The 21737-nt window shown below is 42.9% G+C and overlaps 1 protein-coding gene across 1 annotated transcript in view; it reads left to right on the top strand.

Annotated features, from left to right (window-relative positions):
- The window catches only part of LOC311248689 (apolipoprotein B-100-like), a gene marked incomplete at both ends in the record, with an annotated part of 62832 nt that overhangs the window by 39649 nt on the left and 1446 nt on the right, over nucleotides 1-21737 (top strand). The window contains 10 exons of the mRNA XM_084339532.1: nucleotides 57-262; nucleotides 381-563; nucleotides 668-789; nucleotides 904-1216; nucleotides 1958-2049; nucleotides 2166-2341; nucleotides 2553-2616; nucleotides 2987-3136; nucleotides 3301-5558; nucleotides 5738-6784. Of these exons, the coding sequence (XP_084195658.1) occupies nucleotides 57-262; nucleotides 381-563; nucleotides 668-789; nucleotides 904-1216; nucleotides 1958-2049; nucleotides 2166-2341; nucleotides 2553-2616; nucleotides 2987-3136; nucleotides 3301-5558; nucleotides 5738-6784 (4611 nt within the window). The remainder of the gene's footprint in view (nucleotides 1-56; nucleotides 263-380; nucleotides 564-667; nucleotides 790-903; nucleotides 1217-1957; nucleotides 2050-2165; nucleotides 2342-2552; nucleotides 2617-2986; nucleotides 3137-3300; nucleotides 5559-5737; nucleotides 6785-21737) is intronic.

The following is a 21737-nucleotide window of genomic DNA, read 5'->3' on the forward strand; positions in this document are numbered from 1 at the left end:
TGCCCTGATTCTGAGGCTGCTTACGTGTAACACGATATCAATTTGTTTGCTTGTAGAAAGAAGTGTCCTTCATGCCCTCTGTGGGAGTGGAGTTTGTGACCCAGATGGGAGTCCACGTCCCAGAGTTTTACTCTTCTGTCGTTGAGATGCATACCAACCTGTACCACGAGAGTGCTCTCAATGCCAAGATCACCATGGTGGCCGACCAGGTCAAGCTGACCCTCCCTGCCCCACAGGGTAAAACCCAGCTCTTCAGAATCAGGTACATTTAAATAACAAGAGGGAAAACAGATATTGATATCAACATAAATATTATGTTCCATAATAGGTCATGGAGAAAAGAGGAAAGTTATTAAGCTGTTTGTTTATTCTTTTAATAGCAACCGAATGCTGACTGTCACGTCTGATGGGGTCACTCTGATCCCACCAAAGGATGAGGGCAGGACTAATGTTGTGAATTGCAACCCTCTCTTCACTGGAGTCAAGTACTGCACCATGGGCACAGTCCGGTACTCTGTTGCTGGTGTTAACGCTCCTTACTTCCCCCTCAGTGGAGAGACTAAGTACGTTTTAATGTGGACACTCCATTTGCTCACATGCTTATCATCAATGCAATACTATTAAGCGATTAAGCACTAACATTCTTAACTTGATCTTTACCCTGTAGGTTCACTGTGGATATCGAGCCCACCGCTGAGGTCGCAGAGTACACTGCCACCATTGCTTACAAACGCCTCAGTGAAAGCGACGAGGAGGTCGATTCTTTGACGATGATCCTGAAAGCAGAACGTACGGACATCCTTGCTCAATATACGTAATACAGTATATAGTCAACGTATTGATCGTGTATATCAAACTGCGTCAACTAATGTCACGCACATCATCGTCTCGTTCTCTCTGTAGCTTTAGATCAGCCCACCATCAAGGCCACGGCCACCATGAAGTACAACAGGATCGATATCCAGATCCCGGACTACGACGTGGAGGCCGGCATCAGGGTTGGCATCGCAAAAAGCTATGTCAAGGACAAATACTCCACCATGAAGTACAACAGGATCGATATCCAGATCCCGGACTACGACGTGGAGGCCGGCATCAGGGTTGGCATCGCCAACAGGGTTGTCAAGGACAAATACTCTAAAGATGGCAGGATATCCATCACTCTGGAGATCTCCAACAAGAACAGCCCCCAACTGTCTCTGATCGGCCGTGCCAAGTAAGTGACCCAATAACGCAAGAAATATCTTTGATCAAATATTTTTGAAGTGTATATACATTGCATGACAAATATGAAGGAATGTAAACACATTACAAGTCCACACTACATGGACCATCTTCAGGCAGACATTTTTAAATAAATGAATTGTATGACTATAATGGCCTGATTCCATGCTCCACAGCGCTGGGGTGTGCTGGAATGATATATACAAGACCAGCCCAGCTTTTCGTAGATGGATGCTGCAGGTTCAGCTCCTGGTCCCGTCCCTCCACACCGATGCTGCCATTACTGTTAGGATGAGTATTAATTGTGAGTAGGTGAGTTCCAATTGTTGTAGGCAATCACAGATACGGAGAAGGTATACTCTTGAACAGGTTCGACTTTAATAGTAAAGAACACAAAGAGTAATACTAGGATACTATGCCAAGGGCAAAGGAACGAGAGAATAGATAATGGAGCTTAGTGGTGGTCCAGAACTGGAATCGGCCGCGTTATCTCCGAACGCCTATAGTGAAGACCTGACGAATGACAAGCAGAGGAAAGGAATGTTAAATAGCCACCAAATACCAACATTCCACACACCCCTGTGACAGCCAATCAGAAGCCAACCCCTAAGTGACAGCACTAAATGACAGGGAAAAACAAGTGACAGCAGTCAGGTGACAGATGACAGAGAAGGTGGGTGGTTCCCGACCGTAGTCAGGAACCAGAATCGTAACACATTACTGCCACCAGCAGATTCAGTCCAACTCATGGCCAACTCACCATGGAGGTCAAGAGTGACATCATGTTCCTGCAAACCTCCTCTGTTCTCACCTTCAAATATTGCGGTACACTGGTTGATCAAATACGACTGTTTCTGGATTTAGAAGGACGATGTCTTCAGGGATTTGTTCAAATTGAGTTTCATGGTTGTTGATTGCTAAAATTATATGCATTATTTCAGTTGAGGGGAAGCAGCTTGAGATTCAGCTGATGTCCAACGTGAACGCTGATATGAAGGCCCTCGTACCTTACAATGAAGGCCTTCAGGCCTGGCTGACACAGCTCACAGAAGACATTATGGACCTGCTGGTCATAAGCGACATGGAACCACGTCACGTCTTTGACAAGGCTCTTGAGGTGAGAAAAATGAAGGCTTTCAGTTTAAAAGTGCCCGAAAATCCATTGTGAAAGATTATATTAAATATAATTAATTAATCAATATTGGGGAAAAGAACATATAGCTTCCACAAAATTATTTTCATGCATTTAACTTTTTCTAGCTATTATTTTGTATAGGCAGGTGAATATCTCTTTCTGAGACACAATCATGATCATTTGTTTTTAACAGGTTGGCAATATGTGGATGGACAAGATCACCACTGATGTTCCTTATGTTGAGACTCTGAAAAACAGTATGGCCGAGCTGGCAATGCCCACCATGCCTGAGGAACTGTTCATGGCATTGTAAGTAAAACTCAATGCATCCTGGTGTCATCAATGCATTTCCCATGTGCCTCTTAGATTAGAAATTCTAAGAAATGTTCATTCATCATGAAAAACCTTTAACTGTATTTCTATCTAATCACAGAATATACACATATTCTTTCTAAGAACAATGAAATACTCATTGAATCCAGCCATATAAAGTCTGTCTGTCTGTCTGTCTGTCTGTCTGTCTGTCTGTCTTTCTTTCTTTCTTTCTTTCTTTCTTTCTTTCTTTCTTTCTTTCTTTCTTTCTTTCAACTAGTGAGAGCACATTGAAATTCTCTTATATGCATATAGATTTGGTTGAAGTGTCTGCCAAGTTCAACAGCAACTATTACAACTGGCAAGGCCTGATCTCTACCAGCACTGAAGACACTCTTAGCTACACAGCCAAGTTCAAAGTAATGGCTGACAGTCCTATCGAACTCCTCTCCTTCACATCTGAGGGTAAATTTATCTTTCTCATTACCTATATCAGAGGAATTATATAATGACTCTATAATGCTGGTGTTTAACTATATCAATATAAATATATAATGTCAATATGTAAACAATATAATATGCAGTGTTTCATAATTTTACTAATTTGCCTTGTGTATCTTGTTTTACAGGAACTGCAGAGTTTAGTTTATCTGAACTGAAGGTTGGCATCAATGGAAGCCTGAAGCACAAGCTCATGGACGCCTCTCACAAAGCAACACTGACCCTGAATGAGGATGGCCTTAGTACCAGATGTACCACAACTGCACAGAGGAGTCAAATGACCTTTGAGAATGTCTTCCATGGAGGGTTTGACGCCTCTGGATCTTCCATGGCCATCACCACTAAGGGAGCCATTGGGGAGAACACAGCTGAAGTCAATGCTGAGGGGAAGCTTGGAACATCTGAGGCCTATCTGAACAGTGTGTTCAAGGGCAACCTCTTAGGTAGCAACACCAGGAACAGGGTGAGCCTCATATTAAATGAAGATAGCTTGACCTTCTACAACAACCTGGTTGGATCTTTTGATGATGATTTGAAGACTGACAGCACACACTCCCTGACTCTCACTCTTCAATCCCTGGCCGTCCGTTCCATAACTGACAACGTCCTTTATGACAACTACTACAAGCATGACATCACAGCTGATTTGGGACATTTCACTGCCGCAGTTGTCATGAACAGTGACCTGAAGATCATGGATGTCAACTTTGTGAATGAAGCCCAGTATAATGCAGAGCCCTACAAGATGGATCTGACCGGAACATCAGTGGGGATCTTCTCTGGGGAGGAGTTTAAGCACGCCTTTGAAATCACATTCGCTGACATGACCTTCACAGCAAAGTGTAACACCAATGGTAAACTCCTGGGAACTCAAATGGCTCATACCACAGACATGGAGATTGCTGGTCTGAACATGAAGTTCAACAGTGTGGCTAACTTCAACTCGCCATCTCTTCGTCTTGACAGCACTGTCACAATGGTTGCTGAGCCCTTCACACTAAATATCGATGCTCTTTTCAACTCAAATGGAACAGTGCATCTGTATGGAGAGCAGAGTGGTGAACTGTACAGCAAGTTCCTTCTGAAGGCAGAACCCCTGGCTTTCACACAGTCATTTGAATGCATGGCTTCAACCACTCATGAATTGGAAAATGGAGACTCCGTTAAGATCCATATTGACAACAAGTTCAACAGCCTGTTGACCCCACAAGAGCAGAGTGTAACACTGAAGATGACATCCAAGCTGAACGACCACACTTACGATCAGGAAATGAATGCCTACAACAATGCAGAGAAAATGGGACTAGAGGTGATAGGAGCTGCCTCCACCAATATGTTGAACAGCGTTGGTGAGAACCAAGACTACTCCATCTCTGGATCTGTGAAGTATGACAAGAATAGCACTTCAAGAACACTTGAAGAAATGAAAGATGTAATCATGAGGCTGATGGAAGACAGCATTCAGACGCTGAGGGATATTAATTTCATGTATGCCATTTTTCTTAACTCAAGGGAAAGTTATATCACCGAAAGTTACATCACCACCATGTTCAATGTAAACCATTCCATAATAGTTGAAATTATGAGGCACTACCAAGTCAGGGAAATGATTCAGGCTGTGAAGGATCTGGTGAATGAGCTGTTGTATACCTTTGACTTCCCACAAATGGTTGATGACATCGGTGTATACTTTGAAGGATTGTTCCAGAAAATTAGGTCTTTTGATTATGAAACATTCACCTTGGAGCTGAAAGAGAAATTATCTGAAATAAGCCAGATTTCCTGTTTCGGAAAACTCCACGGAGAGTTCAGAATTGTTTCACCTGACTACACTCTCAGGACCACTGCTGAGCTGCAGAACACCACCACTACTCCTCTCACACCCGAGTTCACAGTGAACCTCAACTCACGTGCCACATCTACGGTTGATCTCTTGGCACACACTCTGGACGCCAGTGCTCACATTGCTGTGCCCAAGATGAATCGTGTGTCCGTCTCTGAGAAGGTCAAAGCTGTACACACCGCGTTCAGCATCGACCACCAGGGAACGGTGACTTTGAACGGTGACTACGGCCTTTCAGTTCAGGCTTCCGGTAAGACTACTGCCGAACTGGTGGGAAGGATCGAGGGAACTCTCTCCAACTCTGTCATTGCTTTGGTCACACCCTCTGAGCTTACGTTTGACACCAAGAACAAGTGGAACATCAAGCTTGTCCTTCCATTCCAGCTGCCTATGCTGACTATGGAGGTCGACCAGGAGATGTTTGTAAACCCACAGGAAGGACTCATTGTCTCTGTGTCCTCCCCATCCACTGGACTCCTTGGATTCCAAGTACAGACTAAGCACCCAGTCCAAGTGAAAGGAAGACTCTATGGCTGCTACCCGGTAAGACTCATATATGTTATATCATATATATGAATGAATATTTAATTAATTGATTTAAATGAATTGATTACTAATCATTTGTTTTTGTGAGTTCAATTAAGCTGATCATGTCAACATAAACCGCTCCGGTATGGTCTTTATTTATCTGAATATTTTCCCTTTTTCCTTCTTTCACATAGTCCGAGCCTACAAATAACGTTGATATCTTGGCCGTGAGGATGTCTGTGCTGAGCATTCATGCAACATGGAATACAGAGCTCCCTTATGAGATGATGCTGGGACTGAAGGAGATTGTGTCAGCAGAATCCTTCCAGGAGATTGTGTCTGATCCCATTGCCAAGACATACAATGCAACCATCAGACTTGTTGGCATTCTAGCGAGTTCTTTTGAGCAGGTTAAAGAGCAGGCCATTGTAGTGTTCAGGACTCTGGCAGACAACTTTGATGATTTTAATATGTCTGATGTGACCACCAAGGTTTTAGAAAGCACCATGTTAGTCCTCAGGGAGTACCAGAAGCATGTCCAATTGGTGCTTGATGCTGCCGTCAGGTTCCTGAGAGAAATCAGGTTCCTGAGAGAAATCAAGTTCCAGTTCCCTGGATTTGAAGAGAAGCTGTCTGGACTTGAAGTCTACCAGAAGTTTAGCGCCCTTGTAGCCGGTGTGTCTGAAGAGGCTATCATTAAGGTCCAAGAGTTCTTTGCCTTCAAATTCGAAACCATCCTTGACTATATCAGAAGCATTACATTCACTCTCCCTGGCTCTAGCTACAGCGTGAGTGGAGGAGAAATCCTAGATGACCTGTTGGTAGCACTGGAGAAAGTCCAGACCCAGATAATCGTCATTGTACGGAAACTGGGAGATATCCAGCTGGATGACACCATTGAGAGGTTGTCTGCATTCACGCATGTTACTGTTGAGAAAACTGAGGAACTCTTCACCTCCCTAGCATCTAATGATTTAGAGCAGCTCTTCACTTGGTTGAGTGACATCTACACTGATGCCATCAACTCCAAAGTCCTTGACGATATCACAGAGCAGGTCCATGAGGCCAGAAGAATTATTGAGGAATACATCACTGTCATCAGAGAAAAGCTCCAGGATATGTTTGCCGGTATGTCCATTGAGCAACTGATTGACTCCATGGTGAAACACTTGAATGCTTTCCACAACAAGGTCATTGAGTTCCTGAAGGAGGTCACAAAAGATGCTGAGTATTTTGTGAGAGTGAGTGACAGACAGATCGACATTGTCATTCCTTTTCCATTCATTGCAAATCCAACTGAATAGCTGTATAAGGCTTTGTGTCCACCGGGGACGTTTTTTTCGAGACGGACCGCTTTGAAAAGCAAAAAAAAAAAGCTCAGAGCGTTTGCTCGATGTTGATTGGTCGGTCGAAAAAAGTTACCTTGATGAGCGGCTCTCCTCTCCAAAAGTTTAACTAGTTTCAACTTTATGTGCTGGGAGCGCTCCGCCCAAAAACGCCAGCCGCCAAGAGCGCTAAAACGCGAGGCGCAGCGCTGGGAAAAGGAACGCGCCTGTCGCGTCTGTAGCATAGAAATTAATGACAGAAAGGAGCTGACAACTCATAAAACGTCCCCGGTCGACACGGGCCCTAACAGTAATATGCTATCATTTAGTATTTTTGGAGAGATTACACTTTTGTGTCTGTGTTTAACAACTACACATATTAAGCCTAAATGATTGTTTTTCATCATGCAAAAAAAACATCTTGTACTAACAAAAGTCAAGTGTGTATCTGTAATGCTTGTTTCCATAACTGTTTTTGTAAATTAATAATTTTGTTTATTATTTCACAGTAGACTGCCATCCTACTGTGGTCCCTTTGTGTCTTATTCTATTTAAATAATTTTACAGGCATTGGGTCTCATTCCCGAACGAAGTTACGACAAAAAATATCGTCTTAGTCAGATTTCGGCCCATTTAAGACATATTAGGGCTGGGAGTGGGAGTCCCCAAATGTTCCTGAGATCAGATTTGATTGTGGCTGAGAGCAGATTTAAGAGTGCTGAGGAGCAGTCTTAAATCTGCTCTCAGCCACGATCAAATCTCATGATTGATTGACTAATTTAAAATGTCATTATAACTTGACAGACTGTGTTCTCATAGTGATTCCTTCACGTCAACGCTACAGGCCTCCTTGGAATTAATTACTTAATCATAATTAAAATAAATATGACAATATTTGTACGATAAGAAATTACGCAAAAATAAATAATATGGATTCATCTGATCACAGGGCAGCTGCTTAACCATATCTGAACCAGCTATTTTGGACAAATGTATAATTACTTTAATTACTCAGATATTCAAACACAATTATGCAATTATTGTGAAATGATTGAAAATAATAATAATTGAATGCCTTCTGTGGAATTTGTTCATCTTATTTGTTACACATCTGTTTTAATGATTAATTATATACATTTGAAAGAATGCAGGTCAACATGCAATGTATCCCATTGATTGGTATACAATGGGACAGACCTTTGTTTGATTGATTGATTGATTGAAAACGTTATTAACAGATTGCAGAATGGGTACAGTACAGTACAGCTCAATTACATAAGGGGATGCAGACCAGAGAAAGAATTTCGTCTTGTTTACATAAGGGTCCCCCATTTTCAATTCATCATAACATATATGACACACACGACACAGATAGACAGTACTGCTACATCTATACATTTATGACATACCAGATTCGCAAATACAGTACTGTTTGTGATACAAAAAGAGTCCAGAAAAGAGAGTACATTTGTAGTAGAAACTGTTGGAGGAGGTTGGGTATAGGGGTCGGTGGGGGATAGACTTACACTGTACAAGCAAAACTGTACATTGGAATATTGACAAAACCATACTTGGTCATTTACTGTACATTGGAGGGGGTTGATATAGCTATAAACCTGAATTCCTTCGAATATATCATTAATCAATTAAACTTATATTGAAATACACTATATAGCCTATACACCAACACTGAAATGACAGTGGATAAATAAATAAGAACTAAAGCTAATCGGTGGAAATAGACTGCATTAATATTCCATAACAAGTCTTGTGTGCGTTTACGAATGAACAGTAGCCTATAGGCTTAATTATGGAATAATAAGCCATACTGCGTTCATTCATTACGCCCGCCTTGGCTATATATATTATATTTCATTCATTCATTCATATACAGTACTGCGCGCGTGTGTGTGTGTGTGCGCGCGCTGCGGCAGGTGTACCGCGAGCTGCACTTCCGCCATCCCATTTGCACACAGCTGCGTCACTAGTTGCCTTATAAGGAGCTCTGGAGGCGGTGTTTTGTATGCAAATGACCTGAACGCGAACGCGCTTTCGAGTTTAAGACAGAATGCCATTCTCCAAACAGATATCAGATCATATAATTTGTGCAACCTTTTCAGCCACGTAAGACATATTACCAGCACGTTCAGGACTCAGAGTGAACTTGTCATTGATTATGTCTCAGTGGTTCCAAGATAAGTCTTCCAGAATATATCTTTGAAACATTTTCGGGAATGAGACCCATTGTTCATAGTCCATTACTGACTAATCAGCTAATTTCTACACACTGCAGTTTGTTACACGCTAAACATCGCCCCATTTCCGGAATAATCCAGTATTTTTCCATAGATCGCGAGATATGACACAATATGCAATAAGCCCAAATCGTTCTGGTTGATCCCCTGAAGCCCCAAATACTCCCAAATCAAAGGTATATACCATGTACATATGTGTCTTCACAAAATCATCAAGGGGGGGGGGGGGGGGGGTCGTTTTAACTCAAAGCTGTGATCGTGTTTGTCGAGCATGTTTTACGTCCGGTAAAACACAAAACTGTGATTGTTACAAAAAGGTTCAGTAAAATAGACATAGAATATACCTTACCTTAGCCAGAAGGTATTCCAAAAAGAATAATTCCAAGTGATCGCATTGCAATCGCGATTACCAATGTATATGTCTATACTAGTTTATATGGGAAATATGCTTCAGTATTAACTCATTCCGGGGCCAACCACGATTATAGTCTGGTTAACTCGCCATTGCTTCCGTGCCAATCACGAGTATAGTCGGGTTGTAATCGTTATTTATTATTATTATTTTATTATTCATTTTCATCCATCCAACCTGATGTTATCGTTGGGAATCAAATCTGGGTCTGAGCTCACAAAAGGGCAAATACCGCCGGCTATCATCTCCCGGATGGTATTGCACATCATTGGATTGGATGGGACTGTGCATCAAAAAATAAGTCCGGTCCAGGTTTTACGTCTCGGGCATGCAGCTGGATACTATTGCATTGAGTCCCCCCACTGGGACTATAACGTTGGATCAATGGATGCAATCGATATTTGGAATGGCGATCAGGAATTGGATTAATTACATATTAATATTACTTTTTATTTTTATTTTTTATTTCTAATGGCGGAATGTGAACTTTGGGTGATTTTTGCTTTGTCACATAATCATGGATAATATGTCATGTCAGTAAATAACAATGGGGATAGTACAAGGATTGTAAGCTGGAATGTAAGAGGTCTAAACCACCCAGTTAAAAGAGGTAAGGTAATGGCTCATTTAAAAAGCCTGAAAGCTGATGTTATATATCTTCAAGAGACACATATTAAGAATATAGCCAGGAACAAGTTACGCATGGGATGGGGATCACAAATATTTCAATCAAACTTCGGGGCCAGGGCCAGAGGGGTCGCTATTATTATCAAGAGGGGTGTGTCGTTTGATCATGAGTGCACAATCGCGGATCCGAATGGTAGATTTGTAATTGTATCAGGGACACTTAATTGTGTTCCTGTAACATTGATAAACGTGTATGGTCCAAATTTTGATGATCCACATTTTTTTGAGACAGTCCTGAATAGAATTCCTGACGTCGGTAATACAAATATTATATTGGGTGGCGACTTCAATTGTATAATTGATCCTGTGTTGGATAAAAAGTCATCAAAGGTATCCGTGAACAGCAAAGCCAGTGAGGTGTTAAAAAGTGCCATGCACAATCTAAATCTGGTTGACATATGGAGGCTACGCAATCCTACCAACAGAGACTACTCTTTTTTTTCTCCAGTGCATAAATCCTATTCTAGGATTGATTTCATGCTGTTAGACTCTAAACTGATATCCAATGTTGTGTCCACACAATACCATACTATCCTGATAAGTGATCATGCTCCCATTATTTCAGCATTAGATAAGAAGAAACATTGTGCTGCCCTCTTTGTTGACTTATCAAAAGCATTTGATACAGTTGATCACTACTTACTTCTAAAGAAACTATCTAACATAGGGTTGGATGATAATGCCTGTGTTTGGTTTCAGGATTATCTATCTTCTAGGCGGCAGTGTGTGAAGTTAGGTCAAGCACAATCTGAATTCTTGGCCATGACTAAAGGTGTGCCACAAGGTTCAGTTTTGGGTCCTGTCCTTTTTACAATTTATATTAATGATATTGTTTCTTCTTTGTATGGATGTCATGCCCATCTGTATGCTGATGACACAATTGTGTACTGTATTGCAGACTCTGTACAGCTCGCCTTTGAGAAATTGCAACTTTCCTTTTATGCTCTACAGGATGCCCTTGCTAGTCTTAAATTGGTTCTTAATGCTAGTAAGACAAAGTTTATGTTATTTTCAAGAGCAAGGAATATTAACCTTGATGATGTGAGGATATCTACTGTCAGTGGCTCTTGTATAGAGAGAGTCACTGAGTATAAATATCTTGGCCTGTGGCTGGATGAGAAATTAACATTTAAGTTCCATGTGGAAAATCTTGCCACTAAACTGCGACAGAAAATTGGTTTCCTGTACAGAAACAGATCCAATTTTCCTCTATTTAGTAGAAAAATAATTGTGGAATCAGTCTTCTTATCAGTTTTGGACTATGGTGATGTAATTTATAGGCATGCTGCGGCATCAACTCTTAAACCTCTGGATTCTGCATATCACTCGGCTCTCAGATTTATAACTGGTGACAGATATGATACTCACCATTGTGTCCTGTATGATAGGGTGGGTTGGCCTTCTCTTGCAGAAAGGCGCAACAAACACTGGTATTTATTTATTTTTAAAGCCCTTATTGGTAAACAACCTGTTTATATCTCCTCACTGTTAAATTGGAATATTGGAACCTATTCAACTCGATCGAATGACTGGATTGTTCTTAGGGTTCCTCAGATTTGTTCTGAGCTAGGGAAGTCAGCCTTTTCCTTTGATGCCTCTAACTCATGGAATGTCCTTCAACTCACGCTAAAATTGGAGGTTATCCCTTCCCTTGGAATGTTTAAATGTATGATTTCAGACCATTGTGTGACTACCTGTAACTGTTTTAGTTGATATTTTAAAATTATTTTTAAACGTTTTTAATTTGTTTTACTCTGGTGTTTAAATTTCTGTGAATATTGTTTTTATTATGTACTGTACAATCGTCGTTTCTGTAAATGAGGGAAACCTCAGATGCTTACGATTTTAAATAAAGGTTGAAATGTCACTGGATGTTAGGTTCACTAGACATAGAAAGGAACGCACCTGGAGATTTGACAACACAATCCTAAAAGAGAAGAGTTTCTTAAAATACATGTCAGCTAGGCTACCTGACATTATAGACACAAATGATACAGGGGATGTGGATGACTCAACACTGTGGGAAGCTATCAAGGCAGTGCTTAGAGGTAGCATCATATCATACGTGGCAGGTAGGAGAAAACAAATGTCAAAAAGACTAGTGGATTTGGATGATTCTGTGTCTCAACTAGAACACCTGTACAGGGTCTCTGCGGATCCCGACATCCTGAATTCTATAGTCTCTCAAAGAGATGAGTACAATACTATTTTATCTGCACAGGTCAATAAGCAATTGAATATGATAAAACAGATACAATTTGAAATAGATGACAAACCTCAGAAACTGCTAGCATGTCAATTAAGACAGGCGCAAGCTTCCCGTGCAATACTAAAAAATAAAATCAGACACAGGCACTGTTCTTACAGACCCTAAAGAGATAAATGCACGTTTTATGGAGTTCTATTCAAAATTGTATACATCAAATGGCAACCATGACATTGATGCTATTAAGGCATTTCTCTCTGAATTAAACCTACCTCAGCTTGATGGCGAGGCAGAAGCTGCATTGGAAAGGGACATCTTCATAGGAGAAATAGTAAAGGCAATTACAGAATTCCCGAACAATAAAGCACCTGGCCCTGATGGCTTTACTGCAGAATTCTACAAGCACTACTCTAAGGAACTATCTCCGCTGCTGCTTCGTATGTTTAAACATGCTGCATCGGATGGTAGACTACCTCAAACGCTGTATAATGCAAATATTTCATTAATTTAAAAAAACTGGCTTTATTCCTAATAGACATATTTATTACAACTTAAGATGGTTATTCAATATACTTTATACGAAACACAATACAGAGACAGTGGTGATTTCAGTGGATGCTCAGAAGGCCTTCGATCAGGTCGAGTGGCCATATATGTATGAGACCCTAGAGGCATTTGGTTTCGGGAAGGTATTTATTCACTGGATACGGATTTTGTATGCTCATCCCACAGCAAGTGTAGTTACTAACCAGGATATTTCCTCTCAGTTTCCACTATACCGTGGGACAAGGCAAGGAGGTCCATGCTCTCCTTATCTTTTTGATTTAGTCATAGAAACACTAGCTACAAAAATTCGACAAAACATCCTAGAATATCACCTGTCTCCATTAAAGGGCAAAAGCATCATTTATCAATGTATGCACACGACATTTTGTTATACGTATCTAACCCACAGTAGTCCCTTCCTCCAATTATGGAATTGTTTAATTATTTTGGCTCTCTTTCAGGTTTTCAAATTAATTGGGATAAAAGTGAATTAATGCCAATACAATTAAATAAGGATAGCTCCTCATTGAACTCTGTCCCCTTTAAGATTACCAAAGATAGATTTACTTACCTAGGAGTGACCGTTACTAAAAAACCTGAACGCTTACTTGAAGAGAATTGGAAATTAAAAATAAAACAGTTGAAACAGAATATAGATTTTTGGAAGACCCTCCCACTGTCATTGGTTGGGAGAGTAAACGCTATTAAAATGGTGGTTCTTCCGAGATTTACATACATCTTTCAGTCAATTCCAGTATTCATACCACAGCGGTATTTCAAAAAGTTAGACTCGATTATAATCCCCTTTATTTGGCAGAATAAAGCTACACGTATTAGCAAAAAACACTTATGTAAAACAAAAAATGAGGGTGGCTTTGGTCTTCCAGACTTTAAATGTTACTACTGGTCTGCACATTTAAACAATATGGCTTTCTGGAGAAGTGATAACCTTACGGAGGGCATGGAGGAGGTCACTCCTGCATGGCTCTCAATGGAGCAAGCAGCTTGTCAGGGAACCTCTCTCCTAGCCCTTTTGAATAGCCCTGTCAAGATAAACAAATCACTATATGAAGGGAATTTTATAGTACATAGCTCCTTGAAGGTATGGAAACAGATTAAAGCATACTTGAAAGCTCCAAATATGTATACAGACACTCCAATCGGTAATAACCATGCCTTTAAGCCATCCACTATGGATCAAGGATTTGCACAGTGGAAGGTGAAGGGTATAGGGAGCTTGAAGGACTTGTACCAAGAGGGCCAGTTTCTATCATTCGAGCAACTGAAGGTCAAACACGATTTACCGTCAACACATTTTTTCCGCTATCTACAGATACGGAACTTCGTAAGGACTCATGTAGATACATGGTCAGACATTCCTCAACATCAAGCACTGGAAAATATAATTAATGTTAGACCAGGTAGTAAAGGGGCAGTGTCAAAAATATACCAGACACTTTTCAATCAGGTAATAGTTAGCACAGAAAGATATAGGACTGAGTGGGAGTCAGAACTGGGGATACCCCTCAATGAGGAATTCTGGGAAACGTGTCTTACAAATATTCACCGGTGCTCTGTAAATGTTAGAATCAACTTGATTCAATTTAAAGTGATACACAGGTTGCACTACTCAAAGGTGAAAGTGAATAAGATGTATCCTAGCGTATCAGCACTGTATAACAAATGTAAAAATCAAGATGTACCCTTACACATCAACTCTGGTCTTGTCCCAACTTACACACGTTCTGGTCTGATATATTTGACTTTTATTCAAAAGCTTTTAATAAACAGTGGGAACCCTGCCCCTTAGTGGCCATTTTGGGCTATAGCGACGATGTCACTAAGTACTCTGACAATGAAAAAAGGCCGATATATCTAGGTGCTGTGTTGTCTAAAAAGCTCATTTTGAGACTTTGGAAGTCTGATGCAGCACCCTCATTTGAAATGTGGATGAGAGAGCTGGGTGAGACCCTCTACTTAGAGAGGCTTAGATTTAAAAATACAGGACGGAGAAAGGTGTTTGATACGACATGGGGACCGGTGTTGGATTACTTAAAGGGTCTGAGGGAGGATGAAGAGGATATATAAGCTCAAAATGTTACTCATATTACAGTAATTTCTCTGTTGTGTCTTGGCTTTTGGCCTTTTTCTAATGATATATAAAATGAAATATAAGTTCAAAATGTCACTCATATTACAGTAATGTCTGAACTGAAGGTATATTCGCTGTTGTGTCTTGGCTTTTGGCCTTTTTCTAATGCTCTGATTTTTATTTATTTTTTTGGTCTCTTTTTTATTTCCCAGCAAAAATCTAGCTTATTTAACTATCCTGTTTATATGTATGTATGGACCCGCCAAAGGAAAGAAAGAATGTTTATTTTTACTTTGAATCTTTTTTGTTATATGCCGCTGGACAATTGTTTTTGAACAAGAAAAAAATAAGATTGCATGTGTGCATCAATATGGAATGTAACTAAAGTAATGTGCAATAAAAATACTTATAAAAAAAAAGGAATTGGATTAATCTTTTTGCATGACATCAGATGTGAGGTAAGGCCTTTATGTTACGAATCTTGGGGTAATCAGATGTTCCTATCACCGCCATCGGAGCGTGTGTGTGTGTGTGTGTGAGGTTTGCGCCGACCAAAGTACGGAGAAGAGATTTTTCAGACCCCGCTTCTCTTCGTACATGAGGACACATATACTATCAATAATCTAGCGTTTATTTGAAAACGATTCATAAATCAGCCGAAAAATTACAACGTGTTTTGTGTATTCCACTAAATTGCTATTATTGTGTCTTTCTCTGGAATTACTAGAAATCTCCAAAACTATACTCGTATTCAAAACGGTATAAAACGGAAATGTACCGATGAAAAAACAATCCGTTTCGTACATGTTGACTGGAAGCAACTCATTGACGATCACTGTGTTATTTAGATCTATTGCTATTATATTTGATATGTTTTATGCACTCGCAAATAAGTCCTATTCTCCATTGGATATAGCATTGGCACGGAAGGGCCATCAGCAGAGGGTGCTGTTGGCCCGGAATGAGTTAAAGTATTTCTATTCTATTCTATTGACGGACACAGGCCTCTAACCACTGCAGAGCGCTGTGACCCAGAGACCAGTGGACTCTAACCACTGCAGAGCGCTGTGACCCAGAGACCAGTGGACTCTAACCACTGCAGAGCGCTGTGACCCAGAGACCAGTGGACTCTAACCACTGCAGAGCGCTGTGACCCAGAGACCAGTGGACTCTAACCACTGCAGAGCGCTGTGACCCAGAGACCAGTGGACTAACATTGCAGAGTGCTGTGTGGTGAATGGACCTGAGGAACATTTAGTAATAATAATAATTTGTCATATTCGTAGTAGTAATAGTAGTAAACTGTATATTTGTAAATAGGATACAAACTTAACTGTTAACACATTCTGCGCCACACAGTATGCCCATCTTATACCACTCTCTGCCAGTGCTGTAACCCTATGGAGTCGCTCACCTTCTTTGCAGGGCTATAACTTTTTAAATATTATAGCTATATCGACATTACTATGGCCCATTCAACATCGGGTATCTATCGTTCCCGATGTGGGAACGTTATATGTTTCCATTCATACATTGTCGTGTTAGTACCATCGTGAATATAAGTATGTTTTTAGAGTGTACAGCAGTAATTCCTAGAACGCGAGTTATAGGCCCTGACGCGTATTATACATAATCCGATTGGCATTTCGTTCCTATACACGCTATATATGCTCCATCAGGCGTGAAGGAAAGGGGGGGGGGGGGGGGGGGGCGTTTATGATTCCTTGATTGTCACTAACGGCTTTCTTTAGTACGACATGTTGATCGGATAGATTGCAATGAAATAAATGGACAATCGAGCTGGAATTAACGTTACATTCCTCTTACCTGTGGCCGATGCGTCTGGAGATTTTTTTTTCAATTATTTGATGTTGATCTGCTAGATCCATTTTCCGCTTGTATGACGCAATAGACGCCGAAAGCATATTCATTCTTGCGTCTTGAAAGCGATCCCATGCACTCGAGTGTGTATCTTGATCCACGTTACAAGATATCTCTGCCGGAGTTTTTTCCCCGATGCAGAGAGCGCCACATCCGGTTTAGAGTAGAGTGCAACTTGCCCGAAATCCACCAGGTGGCGGTATTGAGGCGTTGCAATATCAGACAGGGTCCAGCTGGCTCCTGGAGCCTTCCTGGATGAATTATGAATGGCAATAGCGAATAAAGAAAATAACTATCATAAAAACGAGTTAACTCGTTGTTGGCGCACAACGATTGGCGGGCAATAGCGAGTAATCTCGTCTTTGGCGCACAATGTGTTAATATCAGTAGACGGGGGACTAGCACGCAATTCTGGGCCTTGTGCACATGTGTTTCTGAGGACCATTTTACCATTTTGGGCTTTTAAAACAAATCTTGTAGTGTTGTGTCATCTTATAGTATGTGTTGTGTTGTGTCACCTTATATTATGTGCTGTGTTGTGTCACCTTATATTATGTGCTGTGTTGTGTTGTGTCATCTTTAAGGCTGTCAAAGTTAACGCGGTATTAACGTGTTAACGCACAATTCTATTAACGCCACTGTTATGTGTGGGTCTATATGTTTGTGCCCTGATCAGGCGCTCCTAGTGTGAGATGTCTTGTCTAGCTGTAGTTCTCTCTCTGTTTCTGGCTGCTGGACACACTGAAGGGCCGCAAACAAGTAGTCCTCTACAATAACCACACCTCTCTCCCTCTGACCACCAACATCGGAGTACCACAGGGGTGTGTTCTTTCCCCGTGGCTTTTTTCCCTCTACACTAACAACCTCCGATCAGCATCCCCCTCAGTCAAGACCAGTGATGCCACTAGCGCGTTACTAAGTAACGCGTTACTGTAATCTGATTACTTTTCCCCGAAAATAGTAATCTAACGCGTTAATCTTTACAAGCTAGTAATCTGATTGCAGTTACTTGTCCAAGTGGCTGTGCGTTACTATTTTGTTACTATCTCATCATAATGCAGGCGGAATGCAGTATTTTCTTTCGTTTTCGACAGTCAAAAATACGTTTGGAGCTGTTTTCCTTGTTTTGGGGAGTGACGTCACAGCACGCAACCTCAAGTGTTGTACCATGCTGGTGGGCGCGGCTGTTATTGTTATTATCAGGCTGACCTAAACATAGCGAGCTAGCAGGGAGACGCTCACGCTGGTAACGCTTTCTTGCACTGGAAGTTCAGTCACTAGTCTACTTAACGTTTGTGTCAGCTAAGCCGGGTGAAAAAAACATTATACTGTCTACCGCATCTGGAATATACAGCACAGCACAGCACAGCACGACCAAACGGATAGAAAAAAAACCAAAGCCGAAGCATCGACTTCTACAGGACTCGGAGGTGCACCAGCCAAACAGCAAAAGCTGGATTTCTTTACTGGATTTAAACTTTACTACCCACACTTGAAGTGCTGCTGATGCACTCTGAAGGACACCCTGCAGGACACGACTGCAGGCCTTCCAGATGCCATAGTGCAGGTATGTTCCACCTTTGAGTTAAACATCTTTTGCATTGCACTATTCATGAACATGGAACACCATACTGCAGTATGTAGGTTGTCAGTAGCACACAATAATAAATAATAATAATAATAATAATAATAATAATAATAATAATAATAATAATAATAATAATAATAATAATAATAATAATAATAATAATAATAATAATAATAATAATAATAATAATAATAATAGCATAGGAGGAGCAGTACCGTTTAATAGACTGTTTTTTAAGAGCATGAGCTTCATATACTGGATAGATCTTTAAACATAAAGAACATTTTCTTGAAGTATAACACTCCAACCCATCAAGTGCTCCTGTGGAACGGCTTTTTAGTCTGGGAGGGTTGGTGCTCACGCCTAGAAGGAACAGACTTTCTGACAAGAGGTTTGAGAAGATTCTGTTACTGAGATATAATCACTGGTTTACTCACTCATCTTGCGAGGGTCAGCTCGGGTCAAGCCTCTCTCCACGATGAAGCCCAGGTAATCGACGGAGTCGGAGTGGAATCGGCACTTCTCTGCCTTGACGGAGAGCCGATTGTGGAGGAGGCGCTCCAGCACACGGCGGACATGCTGGATGTGTTCCTCGAGGGTCTTGGAGAAAATGAGGATGTCGTCTAGGTATACCACCACAAACTCCTCCAGCATGTCACGAAGGACGTCGTTCATGAGCGCCTGGAATACCGCCGGAGCGTTGGTGAGGCCGAACGGCATTACCAGGTACTTGTAGTGGCCCCTGGGAGTCTTGAAGGCGGTATTCCACTCATCGCCCTCTCGGATACGGACCAGATGGTAGGCACTCCGGAGGTCCAGCTTGGTAAAGACGGTAGCCTGGGTGAGAGGCTCGAAGGTGGAGTTCATGTGAGGAAGAGGGTACTTGTTCTTAATGGTGATCTCGTTGAGCTGGCGATAGTCGATGCAGGGTCGAAGGTCTCCGTCCTTCTTCCCAACAAAGAAGAAACCGGCCGCCACAGGGGAGGAGGAAGGCCGAATGAGTCCTGCTTCCAAGGACTCAGAGATATATTGATCCATCGCTGCCTTCTCAGGGACGGTCAGACTGTAGAGGCGGCTGCCGGGAAGGGGAGCCCCTGAGCGGAGGTCGATGGCACAGTCGTAAGGCCGGTGAGGCGGAAGGGCCTGAGCCCTGGACTTACTGAAAACCTCCTCGAGGTCGTGGTACTCGGGGGGTATGGTCGAGAGGTCCGGAGGCGGCTCACAAACGGATCTCCGGGGCGAGGGACAGGACACCGCCTGAAGACACTGGGCATGACAGGAGGAGCTCCACCCCCTGATGGTACTGGAGGACCAGGCGATGTGGGGCTCGTGCAGCGCGAGCCAGGGCCGGCCCAGGACTACTGGGACAAGAGGGGATCTGGTGATAAAAAACTAGAGTCTCTCAACGTGGTTACCAGCAATGGTGAGCAGGACAGGACAGGTGCGTTGAGTGATGTCAGCCAGGCGGTGTTGGTCCAATGCGAATACCTCCAATGGCCTCACGAGGTCCTCTAGTGGAATGTTGGCCCGGGTAGCAAACTCGAAGTCTAGGAAACTCTCGTCAGCACCCGAGTCAATGAGTGCCTCCACCATGGCCCATTGGTCCGCCCAGGCCAGGGTGACGCTCATCAGACGGCTAGGTGGTGCACGGCTCTGGGAACGAGAAAAACGGCTCACCAGGATCTCCCGGGGTCCCGGCGAGCCTGGTCTTTTGGCCGGGTGGGGCAGTTGGAGATACGGTGTCCATCCCGACCGCAGTAGAGGCAAAGGTCGGACCTGAACCTTGCCTCCCGTTCAGCTTGGCTAAGATGTGAACGTCCCAGCTGCATGGGTTCCTCCCCGGGCACCGAACGGGAGGGGAAGGAACCACCAGTTGTGTTGGGAGCAGGGCGGACCGCAGTACCGTCACGAGTACGGGGGGTCTGGGGAACCTCTGGAGGTCCCGGTCGGGTTCTCTCACGTCTTCTCTCCTGTAGGCGTCCGTCGATGCGAATGGCGAGGCTGAATAGGTCCTCGAGGGACTCAGGTTCCTCACGGGTCGCGAGCTGGTCCCTGACAGCGTCGTTGAGCCCCCTCATGAAGGTGAGATGAAGCGCTTGATCGTTCCAACCGCTCTCCGTTGCCGCCAGTCTGAACTCCAGCACGTAGTCGGTGACCCCGCCACTGCCCTGCCGGAAGGTGCCCAACCGAGCTCCAGGGTCCTGGCCACGGGCTGGGTGGTGGAAAACCCTGCGGAGCTCTGCCACGAAGTCTGGGTAGGATAAACAGAAATCAGCCCCCATTGCCCAGGAGGCAGTAACCCACTGTGCTGCCCGGCCTGATAGCAGGTTAGTCATGTAAGCCACTCGGGCTCCCCTTGAAGTGAATCGGCTGGGTTGATGATGAAAAACCAACTCACATTGCATGATGAATGTGGCACAATCCTCGAAGTTACCATTGAACAACCATGGTTCGGAGAGACGGGGCTCCCGAGGTGCGGGATCGGGAGGCGCGGGGCCTGCCACGGCTGCGGGTGATGCTCCGGCCGAGGCTCCTGTAGTAGGTGGGGTTACAAGCAAGGTGTTAACGGCTTCACTCAGCGCTTGTAATTGGTGGAGAATATTAGTCTGCTGATTACCCTGGGCTGTCTGCAGGCTAGCCAGAGAGCCAAGGGACTCCTGAATAGGCAGGACCTGGTCTCGGAGCTCCTGTACAGCAGCCGCAGCCGCACCTAGCTGTAGGCTGTGGTCGTTGGTTAATTCAATCTGGACCGCCAACGCTGTTCTGACCCTGTGTGTCGGCTGAGGTCGTCATGGTCGGGTCGTAATGTTAGGGTTTGAAACCGACCTTAAATGCACGGCACAGACAGGAAGTTCAGAGTTAGCCAAATACTAGGGCGTATTTATTTACAGAGTCACAAAAGGGGTAAAGTAACAATTATGAAACAACAAGGGAGACTTGGCAAAGTTCTCTGGGGCTCTGCAGATCCTCCTGGTGATAGCGGTGGGGAATCGGTATTTGACGTTGTAGCGGCTCTGCAGATACTCCCCGCTTTAACTCAAGGTGGGAAACGGAGAGAGAGAGAGATATCAATAACAGTCCAACGAAACACAGAGGCAGTGTGGTTCCCTCCTCCCTTAGCTGTGTCCAGAACCAATGAACAGTGACAATCTTCAGTGTTCTCCACAACACACAATTTAGCTGAGTTTAGTGCAAACAGAAA

This window comes from Notolepis coatsorum (assembly GCF_963971535.1).
Source record: "Notolepis coatsorum genome assembly, contig: SCAFFOLD_579, whole genome shotgun sequence".
Lineage (NCBI taxonomy): Eukaryota > Metazoa > Chordata > Actinopteri > Aulopiformes > Paralepididae > Notolepis > Notolepis coatsorum.